We start from the raw sequence: 17797 nt of genomic DNA, 5'->3' as shown, positions 1-17797 counted from the left end.
ATTTCAGCAAGTATCTCCCAAATCATATGGATATGATATGATATGACATTTATAACGCGCCTATACACAAGTGTTTCGCGGTGCGAGGAGGCAAGGGAGGAGAACAAAGGGAGGACAGACAACGATCATACTAGGCCAGGTGTCATTCAGATCGCGCAAGTGCATGGGATGGGGAAGGAGGAAAGTGAAAGGGGGAAGGGACAGTGCAGTACAAGGGCATAGAATAATGACAATAATAAAGTAACGGCCAGAGTGGCAAGTGCATAGGTAAGTGCAGACATCAGGTGTCTGCTGGTGGTGGGACTGTAGGGATACAGAAACAGTCCCCAAGTGCGGGGGTTGCCAGGCAGGCAGTGCTCGAGTGAATGACTGGCGGGGGGACCTGGGCCCGAGAAAAGAGGGGGGCCAGGTAGCCGGTGCAGTGACAGTTTCAGCCAAGATGTATGCAGGGGAGAGGAGGAGAAAAGGCAGAGGCAAAGAGAAAGGCTTTGAGGTGCTTCTGGAACCGGAGATGGTTCTCCTCAAGTTTCAGGGAGGCAGGGAGGCTGTTCCAGAGGGAGGCCCCAGCCGAAGAAAGAGATCTACTTGGAGAAGCGACTGACCCTAAGGGAGTTGGAGGCGGATGAGCGAAGAGCACGAGAGGGAATATATTTAGGAAGAGAGAGTTGAAGGTATTGAGGCCCCAGGCCCCAGAAAGCCTTGTGGACAATGCAGAGGGTTTTGAACTTGATCCTCGCAGCCACTGGGAGCCAGTGCAGTGATTTCAGCCCTGAAGAGATACGATCCCTGGGCTTTAGGCCAAGGACAAGTCTTGCAGTCCTGTACTGGATGAGTTTCAGAGGGCAGAGAGTAGAGGCAGGAAGGTTTAGAAAGATGCTGCTGCAGTAGTCCAGCTTAGAGAGAACCAGAGGTCTGGAGACAGTGAGCTTCTGGGGGAAGGAGAGGAAAGGTAGAATACCTCTGAGGAGGTGCAGCTAGTAGTGTGACTTCCTAGATTCGTCTGAGATGTGAGGAGAGAAGGAGTGTGTGGAGTCGAAGATGACCCTGAGGTTTTTAGCCTCGCAAGTAGGAGGAGGAGGGGGGCCAAGAGTGGCCAGCCAGAGGGTGACAGGAAAGGAGGGAGCGGGTGTACCGATGAGGAGAATCTCAGTCTTACTGGCATTGAGGCAGAGGTCATCGGCGGCACACCACTCATGGATAGCAGACAAACAGTCAGAGATCAGAGACAGAGAGGAGGTGGCCGAAGTTAGGCTGAAAATCAGCTGAGTGTCATCCACATAGCATTGAAAGTTGGGGCAGAGGGTGGCAATGCGGTGGGCGAGCCATGCCAGGTATAGGTTGAAAAGCCAGGGAGAGAGGTTAGACCCCTGGGGGACACCACAGGTAGAGAAAAAGACAGCAGAGAGGAGGGACCCAAGTTGGACCTGGGAGGGTCGGTCAAAGAGGAAAGAAGTCAGCCATGTCAGGGCCTGACCGGTGATGCCCAGTTAATGGGGCAAGATGGAATTCATATTCTGGTTTGATTTTAGGAGTGCCCTGTGTAGCCCTGTATATTTATACATTATACTGCTGGCTGGCCATTGACACCAGTCCATGGAGGGACCCCCAAATCATTTACTTCCCTTCCTAGTCCAGCTGTGGAGAAAAAACACATTAGGCAATCTACAGGAGACAAAAGTAACAAGTGACGCCCTACAATCCTGAGTTACCAGCAAGGGCATTAAATATTAACACAGAATACTGATGGCATTTTCTTTCCCCGGTGAGGATATACATGTTGAACTCGGCCAAATACATTAATTACATTGATGCACATTAAAGTTTGAGGGTACTGAAGTAGTGCTTCATGGCATAGCTCTATATGCATTACTAAGAGTAGCCTACTGAATGAGAGCCCGAGGGATCCTGCAATTACACATGCATAGCCAATAATAGTTGTGTCTCCAATGCAAGTTGCACCGCTGTGTGCTTTACTGAATAAATGCCGGCCCTACTAAAGGTGCCTTGCTCACCCCGTATGCACCTTCCCCAGTGGCCCTACAAGAAGGGTACCTGGAATGAACACTCTGAGCAGGGCTCCCCACAGTCTTCTCAGGCTGGGTAGAACAGTTAATGAGCTTGCGAAGCCCCAAGGGTTCACCACTTACAAGCATTCTAAGAACCCAATAGGATCAATGACCCACAACTGCATAACACATTCCACCATGTCCACTCTGATGCTCTTTAGCATGGGATGTCCCCCCTCCCTTCCAGTTATTATTATGTGTGTCAACAGTGGCTCTTTAGCCCCTTCTCTGCCGTTGGTGGTTGTCCTGGCAGGTGGTGAAAAAGTGTGGGGGAGCAATGCACTAGTGCTGGCCTGTTTTGGGTGGTCTGCCCTGAACTTGCCTCCTACAGATTCCTTTCAATCTTGTACAAGTGTGAGCCACTTCATTCATCAGGCCAGCATCTACATTAGAATGCATCTTTTTATCTCTGATGCCATCCATAATGCCTGTCATTGCCCCTGCAGATAATGATGTGGTTAATCAAGCCTTTTCTTCAGCTTTGATACCCACGATTCTTAATCACACTACATTTCCCCAGGGTTCTGCTCTGTCCCCTACTCTGTTCAATGTCTACATTCAGCCTTTGGCCAAGCGTATCCTGTCCCACGGGTTCCGTTGTTACTTGTGCACTTAAGATACTCAAATCATGCGACTCGATCTGGCAGCAGTGGACACAGCTGCTCGTCTGCGCTGCTGCCTGGAATCCATGGGTAACTGGATGAATCAAAATTGGCTGAGGCTGAATGCGGACAAAACGGAAGCTCCGGTGGTTGGTTCTTCTGCTACTTCTTTTTGAACATCAGCCTTTTGGCCGACTTCTCTCGGGTCTCTTTCTATCCCAGTGACTGTGGTTAAAGACCTGGGCTGCAAATTCTCAGCTTCTCTTTCGTCAGAAGCCCAGGTAAGCACGGTCTGTCTGTCAAAGCGGGCATTTCAGACTGAAAATCCTCTGTAACGTCTTCGCCTAAGCAGATTGGTTTCCCTGACTGTTGCGGCTCTGACAGGGCATCCCACTCCTCTCCTTCACTGCCACGAGGAAAGCAGGCGCCTGTTCAAGAGCAATCGCCTGGCTGGATCCATGGCACTCCCGGGCAGGATATCAAGAGGACCATGCTTACTCTGCTCCTTGATATCGACACATGGGCCACTTTGCTCGATACATCGTCACAGGCTGATGTGGTGCCAAAAGTGTCCCAGGGCTGCTGCTCCTCCCACGGCACCATCGTGCTCAAATCTGATCCCAACCCAGGTCATGACTTACCTGGACTTATTGCAACCCTGGCCCTTCAGCCCAATGCCTGGCTACTCTGTAGCCAATGCATTGGCTCTACCATCCACAGCTAATGGGAAGGTGCTTTCTTTATCATTGTGCCTTCCTTCACATCGCGTCCTGTACCCTGGTGGCTGACTGAAACATCAGCTCCTCCAACATTCTGTGGCCTCCTGTTACAAATAATAATGGTACAATCCTGAACTCGAGTAAGCAAAACACCACACATTCTCACAGGCTGTGCACCAAATAAACTATGTTTAAACAATTCAGAGTGGTTTTTTTTGCAGGATCCAGTGGCAGTGAGATAGCCCAGAAATAAGTGCACCAATTCCAGAGATGTGTTCTTCAGGGAGTCATCCGTTATGAGCTTGAGGAAAGGACCTGCGTGAGCTTGAAAGCCACTGTAGCAGCCAGTAATATAAGTTGTCCTATTGAAGGTCTCACCTTTCCAAGAGCACTTGGCACTATGTTTTGAACTATGGTTTGTGTTATCACTTGTTACAACCTAAGCTAGATTCACCCCCAAAGTTGGGTTTGGTTGAAAGAATAGTCTTACCACTTTGTTGCGTAATATCACATATCCACATAAATCATTGCACTATGTCTGTATAAAAATGTATGATTAAAAGATCCCATGTTTTATAAATTGCAGGCAGGTTTAAGCCTGCAGCACTTATCGTGCAAAGTTCTACCTTTGGCATACAATTACCCAAGGGAAAAATAAAGTTGTGTTGCCACATGCAGTAATTACGCAGTATGAGGTATGAAGATTTTCCATTTGGTAGACTTTGGTTTCTTCTAATTATACGCTTGGCCGGGTCTTCTGCCTCTTTTCCATGATCTCATGCGCAGTATTTAAAGGCTCATTTCGGCTTATAGCACCTTCGAGAAAGGTGCTGCCCCCAGTCACTGGAGCCCGCAGGGTTCAGAATCCTCCCGGCTGTTCACTCGTAACATTAACGCCCCCGAGAAAACAGCAGTCATGTGCTCCGTATTCGGAACCCAAAAGTCCATCGAAATCGAGGGTGAGTACCGGGCCTGACTGGCCGAGTGTCCGATTTGCCGAGTTTCATTCATGCTGCCATTTATAAAGGCATGATCGTGTTGTCCTACAGCCAACCGCTTGTGGGATTATGGGGTCGATCGATTCGCAAAAAATGTGATTCTCAAAGGGAATCCTCATAAATGACTTTTATCGCCATGCACCCCCACGAAATCCTGGAGTGCCCGTTTAGAAAGGGAGGGAGACAACGTGCAAGTAATCTGCACTTCTTTTCCCTTTTTATAACTGGGGGTCGATTTCCTCACGCGTAAACTACGCATCTTTATTCGGTGTAAGTGCTTTTGGGAGCGAGCTTCATTGTGTGAACTGACACCAATTAGTGCGGTTTCCAATATACAGTCGGGCAGTTGTTAAATAGTCATCTTGCCTCACATTGCTGTGTTGTCAATGGTCTTTGGATACAGTGTTAATAGAGGAACCCCTGCCTTGTGCTCCAAGGCAGATGTATTTCTAGTTTTCCTTTAGCGTGTATTTTTTTTAAAGGTATTTTTTTTTTGTGTTGTTGAGCGTGAACATGTTATTATGGAGTTTTAATAATGCTGCACATATTTCTGAAAAAAAATAGTTTTGTCTTAACCCAGAGCAAGTGAAGTCATGTCTTCTTGTCATTTACATGCCTTTGGCAAGTGTATGTTTCTGTGTGTATGTGTTTTATAGTCAAGACGTTTCTTGATGGATCGGATGATGGAAGGGGAAGGGACCCTAAAGTTAGATGGGTCCAAATGGCACTCTGATTCTGGGAATCCTAAATCTCAAGGTTGGCCTCCGGAGACTTGAGTCCCCATGTTGGGACAGGTTTATGGAAGGTAGGGCGTCGGTGACAGCTTAGCCTGCCAGACTGTCTGCCAGCGGTTGGACCGCTCTATACCCCTCGGAGACTCTTCCCTCGGTATTTGGTAATGTAACAGACGATGCCAATCCAAACCATGCTTGGGCAGAGAGCGCCTTTTGGTTATTGTGTCTTGCTAGTAGGCATCCAGCTTGGCACAAGTCCTTCTGGACTTATGCCAAGCTAGTCTTCTTTATTTGGCGCTGCTGAGGACAACAGCATGTACACTGCAGCCCAGTGCATGAACATAACCTACAGTGGCTTGCTCATTAAATGCAGTGGCAGTGCAGTTTTTGTCATTTCAATGCGCTGCCGCCTCAGTACACTGCACCCTTGTGCATTGCACTTTTATACATGCCTCTGCAGCAAAAATGGTGCCCATTGGCCAGCATGAAGTCTTGGTCATTGAGAATTCAGTGCAGCGCCCCGCACAGTAGTACAGCGTGCCCCAGTGTGTGATGTGTTGCCCCCTCACTACTTTTCCACTGGAAGCAGCATTCATCAGTAGCTCTTGGTGCAAGGCCCATCGATACGGTGCATTCTCACCATCGTGGACCACTTAGTTGCTGTTCCCCTTCAATGTGGTTGTCTCTTTTTCCAGTATTGTATCCTATAAATACACACTTCATCTGTGTTTTATGTGACATATCTGCTCTTCCATGTCCCAGTCTTGACTTGATTTTTTCCAGGCATATTTGCATGTGGCTGTAAGGTAGGCGAGGAAGTAAGAAAAAAAAGTGAAGAGAAGGAGAACTCAATGTCAATTTACATATAAATACAGTAACAGTGCACACACATGTGCACTATATGCGCCTTTAGTACACACTGAATCTAGGTGTGCAACGACCATGCACTCAGAATGGTACATTAAACTCATGGTATATAAGTGAAGCCAATCCAGACATTCATGAATGCACTAGAAATATGAGTAAACACAATACACACAAGTAATACTGGGAAACACACAAAGTGGTCAACACACACGCACAGCCTCTTGATATAGACACACATGCAAACACATGAAACATACACAAATTAGAACAAGGAGACAGTGAAACAAAAAATATTGAAAAGAATATTCAAGTTGCTACCTATAAACCGTACTTTGTAACTCTCATTTTAAATATCATATAGGTCACATAATTATTGCAGTTTAAATTTAATTTTGAGCTCTGCAAAACAACCAACCCATGAATAGGAGGTAGTCTGCTGAAGCATTGCAGAGTTGGAGCCTGCACCAGAGGAGGCATTACTGTGTGGTAGGTGACCGCCCCCAGGTTAGTAGTCTCGAGCCAAAGGCGGGGGCTTCTAAGGAAGGGGAAAGGTCGCTCCTGTAACTGCACAGATGGTGAAGAATCATGAGAATCATGGCCAGCACATAAGTCTGACAGTTTAAATTCCGTGGCAACTGTTGCTGTGGAAGCACATTTTGGGAAACCAGTTTCGCTCTAAAGATATTACTGAAACAATGTCGCCATATTCACTGCGCGGCTCAGAAACACTCTGCGGCCCTGAATAACCTGGATAAAGAGTTGAAGGGTGCGGTGTGCTGCGTGGGTATACCAGGTGTTTCTGGTAAACAGATTCAACCTATTGGGTAAGCGGCTGGGCTTATTAAGGACACATTATTGGCTACCTCAGTGGCCCGTTAGAGGAAGTCCTGGAATCCTCAAAGGTTGAGGATGGATTGGAAGAATCTGGGGCTGTAGATGGCGATTCCTTTGTATCAAGGGAAAAAAAGGAGAAAACAAAAAAAAGCAAGGGCATCGAAGGTAGCTGTGCAAATTCCCTGCAAATTCATTTTGAAATTTCTTTGTACCGACTTTGTACTGACTTTACACTGCAAAAATACCTTAGCACAGTTCCATGAATCGGGGTTTGTGTCGGCAGTGCAAAGTCACTTTGAGCCGTGCAAACAATTCCATGAATCGGGCCCTGAATCTCTAGATTGAGCTAAAAAGTACAATCTGTACATTCACATGTTTGCGCTTATTTCGAACATGCAAATACATAGAGTCCGGTGGGATTTATAGTATTGGGTCGCTTCAATCAAGTAAAATGGACTAAATGAAAACAAAAATTGAAAAAAAGCTCAGAACTGGAATCAGGTGTTCCAGTTGGCTTGGAGTCATCTGGTCAGGCTTTCATCTCTTTTAAGTCCAATATACTGAGACATTAAGTAATGTCACTTCTGTGCAAATATTACTGATGTCTGTTTTTGAGACAGGAAGTGCTGCTATTTGCTAGAAATGTAATATTGGCAGGATCGTCACAACAGAGTGTTGGGAAACTCTATATGAGAATGTTTTGGTGGCTGGGCAGTCACATAACTGGGTCCTTTACTTCAGCAGAATAGCCATGGCAAATACATGGACCAGGGTTAGTGGGACAGCAAGAGGTTCACCACTAGCATGGCATGACTAAAACATACACAGAACAAATGTATACCATTTGCAAAAAAAAGGCTTGAATCTTTCATGATCAGTCTTTACATGTCAGTGTGGAGTATTCATTCATGTATACAAGAGTGCACAGTACATGCCTAATTGGGTTTCTGATTTCAAAACGATTTATTAACTCTTCCGGCTGCTTTCCTGATTCGGATTATAACAACAATATACATAAAACCTTACCTGCTTCGAACAACTATACAGATATTATCAATATTAGTTAAAATTATCAGCGCCATAATAATTGTATACATGTCCATGTGCCCATCACAGATTTTATCAAGACCATTCCTTTAAGACCTTAATGTCAGGGTAGAGGTACTATATTGTTCACTCCTTCCTCGTAGCCCCTTTATGCAATATGGTAACATGTCCCCAAACAAAGGTGGGGGTACTTTCATACTACAAGTTTCCTCTGAGTTCTCAATGTATTAGCTGGAAAAGAAGTAGTACTTTTGGTGATATTCATCTCAAAATCTCCCAAAATAAATGTCCTTGCTGAAGCTTAAGATAGCTAACCTTCTCTCGTTAGCTGGGGGCTGATTTTTGGGGGGCGTTAGCAAGGTTATCTGGGGCAGTGAAGGTGTTTTAGGGTATCTTCCTCTAGCTGTCAAATTTTGCACACATACTCTTCAGCATGATTCTATTGTTAGTTTGGGCTATTAGGTGTCAGTGCCACCTTTAAGCCGAAACTATTGCATTACAGTACAGATGGGGAGAAATGGCATTTGCAGAGGGACGCAAAGCTTCAAAGTGTTGTTTGGGTTATTGCCCACCCATTGACTGCCCATGGCCATGCTAATCCCTATGGCCATTCCCATCCAGTTCCTCTCACCTCCCCGCCATAAACACCTCCATATGGGAACTCTTTGAGCTTGCTTTAATCAAGTCTCACCAACAAACCTTGTGCTGGAAGTGCCTGCTAAGGTTTTTCCAAAGCAGTCTTCTCAAAGGTAATGACTTAATTGGAGCTGTAAACAGCTACTGGTGTAATGAAAATATCTAAACTGGGTCTGCCTTCAGCCACTCGATTTATAGGCACTTTCTTGTCCTTCACTGAAGTCCTGTTAAAAACTGGCATTGGCAAAACCAATAGTTTTGGCTTGAGTATAAGTATTAGGCATTTTCCAGGCACTGCTACTAGATGCCCAGGTACTTGCACAATTTTGCCCCTATTAACCCTATAGCAATGTCTGGCAAGTGCCATTCCATGCCTACACAGAAGCCCAAACTGTTGAAAAAATGTCAATGCTTGTTTCATAATGATGCCAGGAGCCAGAGTGTCTGCTCTTGCAATGACAGATGTCTCCCTTAGGGCTTGGGTCGCTGAGGAACCTGTGTTAGAAATGAGCCCAGTAACTGTGCCCAGGCTTTCTACCCCAGGCAGCACACTTTTTGCGACTTGTAAAATATGGCATCAGCATCCCCGGAAGTCGGCCCCCTATCCTGTAAATCTTATAACAGAGGCCTTGCTTTAAAGGCAGGACCCATTCACGAGCAAAACATTTACACAGACAGGAAGGACCAAAATCAACTACAAGAGGACATGGAACATTGAGATGAACACATGGGAGCAGCTTTGAGGTGAAGTGCTGGAACTCGTGAAGACAGGAGGATGCAGCTCAAAGGCCAATTGGAAATGGTGTTATGTTGCCCAATAAGTGACTAGCTCTGTTTCCAGGTCCTATCATCTGCAAGTGAGCCTTCCATGCGATCTAGTGACCCAGCCCTATCTGCCTAGCATGACATGTGACGGACTGACCCAGCACTCACATTCCTGTCGCACAACAGCATGTTGTTACCCGCAGGGCTCATGATTGAGTGAACAGGGCTGACGAAGTGAGAATTTAATCGCGTCCACAGCCCAATTCCCTAAACGGTATACCATACAAACTGCTAACAATCTAACATCTGCACTCAACACCCGAGCCAAATGCCCTCCCGACCATTATATGCCCCACCCGGACTAGTACATGCCCGCTGTAAACACTGCCAGCCAAAACCAACGTATGTACTGATGTTAACACTTGCAAATCTGTATAGCACTGATGAAAACATATCTAGCACGGATAATACTGAAACCTTGAGGAATATTTCCACACTGCGACTGCCAACCACGAACAACATATGGTGACTGTGGACGTTGCTAATCCTTAAATGTGTATATCCTCTGTGAACACTCACATCTCTGAACCGTATACATACCCGTCTAAAATTGTTGCCTTTATAAACAGCACCCTTACTACCAATTACCTCCTATTGCCTTGCTACCTCTCTACGTCCTGAGCAGTCTAACTGCGTGAAACATAATCGGAAATTCAGGTGACATTCATAACCTCTTGGCAATTTGTAGGTTCAAACTAGTACTAACCCTACTTCACAAGGCAGAATGCAAGACTCCCACTGCAAAGCCGCTTTCCTGCAGCCCTTTCTGCACCAAACAGCCAGTCGAGTACTGATGGGGAAGGGCCCAGCAGACAGACTAGCAGGGCCGAGGCAGAGTGTTCACGCTCCAGATGTGCCCGTCACCTGTTTGGCTCTGTCCCAGTCTCAATCAGCCTGGCATGAATAGCGTTACATTTCCCATAGGTCAGAGAGATTGGGGATTCATGCCTTACCCTATGGAGCTCTTAGTCCCAGGACACCGGCATGTCAGCCTGCCCAATAATCAATTCCACCCCTCTGCTGCAGCACAAGCGCCGAGGAGGAGGCACGTGTGGTCAGGTCTGTCCGCGCCCAGACTGATGAGCAACAAATGTTGCTTTTTACTACCGACATACAATCAAGCACGTGGTGCTAGCATGGCTGCTTTGCTGGGCAGCAGCAGCCAGGGCCCAGGCATCATGAAGGCAATATCATTATCAGATCAAACGATTGGCTAGGTGCACTGACGGGTATTGCCTCATTGGTACCATTCCTATTTATAGTCCGAGGTTGGTCTCTGAAATTCTTTATTCATTAGAGACCCCCCATAGATATCAGTCGGCCTGTGCAAATAGAGTTGAGGGCGCTGCTTGGAATAAGGTTTTGGGTCTAACCAATGCTACTCCTGTGGAGTCAGTGAGATTGGAGTTGGGCCTGATCTCCCCGTCTACCTTGATTAAGATTAATCGAGGTAACCTCTTAATTTAAATGTTTTGTCTGTGGGTGTGGGCTCGCTCTTGTGTGCTAGTGAAAAATGCCTCAATGAATCAAAACAATACTGTGTTGCAGACCTACAAAATGTTGAATGAGTCCTTTTTTCTGCTTATTGGGTGGAAACCAGTGTGGATATATGGTATAGAAGCTGTGTTGAAATCCTTTAGCAATTGTCCTGAAAAATGGGATTGGGCTATTAGCCATGAGAAAATAACTACTAAGAAATCTCCTAATACTTTTTCTCAAATGGTCTTGTCCTTTAAGAAGCCTCAGTACTACATATGTCAAATTCCTTCACCGGAAATAAGAAGGTTGTTTATGTTACTTGGATTCAATAAAACCAAAGTCCTGGCCAATAGGGGTGCCTGGCTGGGCATTCCATTATGCAAAGGCACTTGTAGGTTGTGTCTTGATCAGAACCAAGTCAAAACTATGTAACGTTATGCCCTGCTATGTATCGGATCTATGTTGTATGGTTCTATGTTATTTTACCCAAAAAAGAGGTATTTTTCAGAGAAACATTTACATTGATAAAATACTGAATCTTTTTATTTTTTGTGGGGTCTCCTCCCAATCCCCCATCTCCCTGTGCTTATAACTCCACCTCAACTCCCTTCCACCTGTTTTAACCCCGTACCCCACATATATATCTTTTTTTAAATCAGTATTTTTTGATGTAATTGTTTCTCTGAAAAATACCTCTTTGTAATTGTTTTCGCTAAAAATCACTGGATATCTATTGTATGTTATAACACACATGTGGAACATATTCATACTATAAGGAGTGAGAATTTCTGGTTGAGAATTGTTTTCTGCTTCAGTCTAGATATGACCTTCGCAATTGTGCAAGTTTGGAAAGTTGCTGCCATTATGTTGTCCAAAAAGGGGCCTTTGATGTGCTTGGAAATTGCCTGTGGGCGATTGGTTGTGTCTGTATATTATAAGTTTGTCCTTTAGAATGGTGACTTGGAATTTTGCTTATGACTGTTTTGTTTAATATGCTGTGTGTAGCTTTGCAGTTGTGTTTGGTTAGATGTTTTTATTTTATGAAGAATGTCTAGTTCCTGTTTTATTGTATTTTATATTGTGATTAGGTTGGATGAAACGGAACTGTAACACATAAAATACATAAATAAAAACTATTCTAACCTGTGTCGCTCTTGATGGTCTACAGTAGATATAGGTATATAGACTTTGTTGGCACATAAATCCCCCTGGGAGTTGAAGGTCATCTGGAAAAAGTGAGAAGGGCAGAGAAGAGCATGGAATGGAGGCTTCCGTGAGTTGTTCGAGCCTAGATTCTGCACTTGTTGGTGCTCTAAGATTTGTAGGCCTTGTCCAATGGTTGTACTGGGTGTCACGGACCCTGAAGACCGAGTTAAAGGCCTGAGTGTAGCAAGGTTGTTTACCAAGGTTTACATGCTCATAGTGCATGCTGTAGTCCAAGGGGAGGGGTTTATGAAGCTATCACAACCTGTGCCGCAATTTGTGGTCTATAGTATATGTAAGTGTAAAGAAGTTATTAGTGCACAATTCCACCTGGGCGTTCGCAGGTAATATGCTACGGGCATGCACCATTCTGCCGATAGCCCTAGTATATGGTGTTCCAAATAATCTCCAGATGATACGAATCAATCTGCAGACAAAACTTTATTGTAATAGCCCACGAATTGTCCAGTGAAACACTCCATTCCACACTTTCAGCCACATTTGCCTTTCTGATGCATTCTTTTATGCATTAGAGAGAATCCTTTATCATTGAAAATAAAATCTCTAACCTGAGTTGTTGATTTCAGGTGCAACGCACTTGTCTTGGGAACAAGACAGAACTGAGCAGCATGGGTTGGAATCCCAGTCCGGGCTCAGTGGCCGAAATCCGGCATGAGCGTAATATAAGAAAATAATGTATTTATTTTTTATGAATGATGCCACTCCTCGGCTAATGCCACACAAATCAAGCACGCAGTGTGACACACAAGCGTCCTTTGAAAATTACTAGGACGTTTCCTTGAACCTATGATGCCTTCATGAATGCAGATCATAGTGAGCTAGAAATAGGGATTTCATCTTGCAGAGTGCAGGACTGCAGGAATATCTCTCTTCTTTAGGGCTAAAGCTGGAAGTGCAGTGTATGATAATGGAGGCAATGATTTAGGCTTTGTAGAGTGCCGTGGAAGCTCCTGTCTGCAACAATAAAGTACACATGCTCTTAAACAGGTACACAAGTGAGCATTCATTTTGTAATTGATAACCTGTGCATTGACTTTCTTCATGCTTGCTGCACGGTAGTTATACCACCCCTCACCCAAATAACTTGGAATTGCATGCATGCATGTATGTATATCTATGCATCTCTTCTGCAGCACCCTAAGAGCAATCTCCATTTCGCTTGACCTTTCTGGAGAGAGCTGCTGGCCTTTCATTAGTGCAAGTGGCATATTTAACTGAACTGCAGTCCTCGTTGAAGCAGCTCCACAACAACGTTTGAATGACCCCATACCGCGGCCTTAGTCATCTCTGAGAATCAGGACTGAGACCCACAGAGCTAGCTGATAGATCACATTGCATACTGGGCTGGCTCTTTCACAAAGGAAGTTACACCAACTGTAATGAACTGTCCTGAAATGTTCTGATTCTCACAGGACACATCTTGCAAAACAAAAATAAAAGATGTTTTACTGGTAACAAAATTACAAAAAGCATGCGCGGTCATCGAAGAGGTTACCCGTACAATAAAAAGATCTTGCCTTGAGCCTATGATCCTTTTGTGACTACTTGCTGGTCTCAATCAATAACGCCGCTGGCCTGGCACCAAATAGAAAGGGTAACTTTACACATACCTTCAAGCCCCCTTTGCAGTGTCTGTAGTAGTTCAGAACTCCTCTGATGCAAAATCCAACAGGGCCTGGCAGGACGGCAAAGATTAGCTCAGCATAAGAGAGAGGATGCCACACCAGAAAGCAACAGACTGACAGACAGAGTCCTGCTATTAATAGGATGTGGTATTGAAAAGGGTCTGTAGTCTGTGTGTGGATCTAATAACTCTCCTGAATATGTTCCCCTTCTCACCTCTAATCCCCAAGTCTAACCCATTAACCTTTCACAGACTGAGGCAGCCAGTTGGTCAAACCCGCTGTCTCCAGCTTGAGCCCCTCTGATAAGATATTGACAATGATCTCCAGCCAACTGTCACTGGTGCCGGCCCGGCAGGGGGTCGTCTAACTCGCTTCCAGCTCTGAGAGCCAGTCCCCTGCACCTTGCCCACGCATGTGCCAAAATATTAAGCCCTTCCACAACCCCTTTCCCTCAGCTCTTCCTTCCTTGACTTCTCAGGGGAGAGGCCTGCCCTGATATCTTGCACTTTTTAGCTCTGCCCCATGACTATAATTAACATTCCAGATTCCCATGAAAAAAGCATGCAATGTTAATTCTTATCGTTTGTCGCAATTGCTCCTTTGGTTGGCTTACGTTCTTTTTCCAAAAATGTTAAGGAAAAGATTATTTTTTTTTTAAAAAATGAATGCATGTCATGGCTTGCTTGATTTATAATAACCCTTTTAACAAAAAATGAAAATAGACATTGTGTTTTGTACTGGTCAGCAACTTAAGTGTGGTGATACGGTGGTTTATTCGGCCTTATTTATTTAGTAGGTACTAGAGTGTCCACCTCCTGCTAGTGTCATTCCTGTGGGTTTCAGATTTACAGTCCTCGCACGGATTTGTGAATGAAATAGTATTTTTGTAAGAATGTCCTGGTTTGTCTGCTTTCAAGACTTGAGGTGAGGCAGACAACCTATTGGAGCATCTGTCAATGTGCAGCCTGCAGGTCAAGAAAGGACACCATTGAATTGATGCTTTTAAAAGTACCCTTCTGCTTGGATACATTTGTCTTAAAAAATAATAAACTTGTATCTTTCCTTATGGGTTACAGTCTTCAATACCTCTATGTAGTACTCCCTGCTGTGAGTGGGGAGAGTCGAGGTATCCATTGTGTGATTGCACTGCAGGCCAGGGATCACATATAATATTTCAGTAGCATGATCATTTTTTCACAGCCGAACTTCTTTTTTGTAATAATTTTTCTTTTTTTTTAATTGTGTTCTGGTTTCAAAATGAAATTTACACGATTCACGAGATTAAACACATTATGTATTGAGAGATGGAAAAAAAGAGAAAAATTCATTAGCAATGTAGAAAAATATAGCAATATTAATTCAAAAAAAATTCATACAGTACACGTTTAAATCAATTGATAATACATTTGATTTGGAAATGTGTTCCCAGGAACATAATAGAGGTGTATGATTAACCCTCTTTGTTTAACAGTGATGCATCTTTCACAAAGATTTACTAAGAACCTACAAACTGTTAGTGTTTGAGCAACATTATCCCCAAGCATCATCCTCGCCCACAAGCCCTCACCCGCATCTGCAAAGGAGGAGTATAGGAATCTATTAATATGCCTATATCTCAGGTGGCTGGTCTGAGAACAATAGATGACACGATGTTTTAAAGACTCCTTTTCTTTTTTAATACCACACCACCCAAATGTTCTTTTATTTTGATAGTGCCCATTCTTGGCCCAAGACAATCAAGTGTTGGAAGCTCATTTCATTTATATCTAATATACCACCCCCTCAATTTACTAGAAGGAAACAAAGTCAATATACTTTGATAACAGAGACCTTTTCCTGATAAACTTTGAATATTCAGTATATTGTGGATAGGAATTTAGCGTATCATTGGTTAGACACAAATCTCTATCATATATTGACTTTCATTGGATTATTAATCAGTTCAGAGATATCGGTGCTTATCTCAAGTTAGAAGGCAATCAAGTGGATAAGTACAATTTGCCTCGGATTCTATTGACTTTTTTTTTGGTTAAAATCATGTTAAAATCTTCAAATAAAATATCGTAGCGGCTCGGGGGGCAGTGGGCAGTCACGCATCTTGGCATAAAGAGACCGCTTACTCCAAATTACCAAAGATTCAAGAGCTATAAGCCCCAACTCATGGCTTAAGACACAATTTGGTATGATAAACCAAGGGCTTTTTTTCCAGATCATTCTTTCAACGGAGTTTAAGAGGGCCCCATATCAGCAGGCATCACTTCCATGCCATAAATTGATGCAAGTACAATTTTGGCTCAATATAATCTCAGCACATGCATCAATAAAAATGTACTATATGTTAGATAAAATCCCTTTAATTGGGTAGACAAGGGCAGCATCCTTGCTCTAAGTCTATCCTGAGTATCCCTAATAGAGGAATGTTGTTAGATAGGGAAGTCCAGGTATTAAAGAGAGGTGACTCTCTCCAATTTCTCCAATTTAAAGTCAACATTCCAGGACATCATTTTTGGGGATCTCTCATTGGAAAAAAATAGGATCTTAGACTTAATTCCAATGAATAGGAGATTATCAACTGCAAATGTGGTGAATACAGACAGTTTCCTTCGTAAGCCACATAGAGTGTAATCAAAACGGAGCAAGTCATCAGCAAAAGCAAACCAATGGAAGGTTGAATTACCCAATTTAATCGGAAAAGAATTGATAGAATTCCACAAAATATTGATGTCTGATCAATTAAAATAAAGTTAAAAAGTAGCAGAACGAGGATGCAGCCCTGTCTAAGACCGGTAAAAGTGTCAACTGGGCGAGACAAAAGGCTGTCCGCACTCAGTCTAATCCTAATTTTAGTTTCTTCATGGAGAAGTGCTATTAGCATTAGACAGCATTGAGTAGGCTGCTGATCACGTGAGCAGGCTCTGCTACTCAGTTGCTCCGCCCACCTCCAGTTTTCGTGCCTTCGAAGCCTCTACTTAAGAATTGTAGGCCAGATCCATGCAGACAGCATTGAGTAGGTAGCTGGTCACATGACCATGCCCTGCACTCAGTTGCTCCGCCCACCTCCCGTTTTCGCACCTTCCAAGCCTCTACTTAAGGACTGTAGGCTAGCTCCAGGCAGACAGCATTGACTAGGCTGATGGTCACATGTCCATGCCCTGCCACTCAGTTGCTGTGGCCACCACCTATTTAATTAGTCCTCCTTAGGCGTCCTCATCGCCAGAGTCCTCAGCAAGGAGCATGCAAAGACAAGGACCTCACCTGTTTGTGCCTGTTCGGGCCTGACCTGCTAGCCTGCATTTCACCTACAAACTAAAAGTTACTACTGCTACTCCGCAAAAGACATCACCATCTATCTCCTCCCTGCTGAGCCCATCTCCACTCTCACTAGGGTTCAAATGTCCAACTGTCCTGGGCAGACCCGGCAAGCTACCCTAGTGAACCTCATCAATATTTCCCTTTGCCCCATCCAAAACCCACAGACCACATGTACACGCTCTCTCATGTTAATCAGTGCTCGCTCAGCAGTCGCTCATGCTGCAGAGATTGCAGACCTCATCTCGTACAACAACCTTGATGCCCTGTTCATCAAACACTTGTGTATATGCGCGTTATAAATGCCATAATCATATCATATCATCAATGAAACATGGTTTACCCAATCCTCCCTACAGGTTTTCAACATCCTCCTACCCCAAGGCTACTGCATCCAGCATGCCACCTGGCATTGAAGGGCAGGAGGCAGAGTGGCAATCATCCATAGGAGAGATTGACCATGCTCCATCAACCCCTCTCCCAGAACACGCTCATTTGAAAAACTCACCTGTCAGTTCCCTCTATCACACAAGGAATCCATCACCTTTCACCTCATCTACAGAGCACCTCGTAGGGGGGGCTCTTTCATTGCAGAAATCTCCAACGTACTCTCCTCTCCAAAATTAGCACATTCTAGTAATGTCTTTCTCAGTGATTTTTAAAGTCCCTGAGTCACAGGCTGACAACCACACCCAAAGCACGCTTTTTGCACTGGCCGCTTCCATGGACCTTAAGCCAATTGTGCTCTCACCCATGCACAACAAAGGAAACACCCTAGACTTGGGGCCTCATTACGTGTTTGGAGGTAGCCATGGTGCTATTAACACCATGG

General features: G+C 44.5%; 1 protein-coding gene across 5 annotated transcripts in view; it reads left to right on the top strand.

The window, feature by feature from the left end:
• Positions 1 to 17797, top strand: part of CPNE2 (copine 2) — a 947004-nt gene that overhangs the window by 252723 nt on the left and 676484 nt on the right. The window contains exon 1 of one of the 5 annotated variants that reach the window (XM_069653454.1): positions 4289 to 4346. The exons of the other annotated variants lie outside the window; for them this stretch is intronic. Coding sequence (XP_069509555.1) covers positions 4304 to 4346 — 43 coding nt within the window. The 5' untranslated portion in view covers positions 4289 to 4303. Of the gene's footprint in view, positions 1 to 4288; positions 4347 to 17797 lie in introns of those variants that run through there. 5 annotated transcript variants of the gene reach the window in all.

Source organism: Ambystoma mexicanum, chromosome 1p (genome assembly GCF_040938575.1).
Source record: "Ambystoma mexicanum isolate Mex_15411 chromosome 1p, UKY_AmexF1_1, whole genome shotgun sequence".
NCBI classification, from domain to species: Eukaryota; Metazoa; Chordata; class Amphibia; order Caudata; family Ambystomatidae; genus Ambystoma; species Ambystoma mexicanum.
This window is presented reverse-complemented; position numbering and strand designations above follow the sequence as displayed.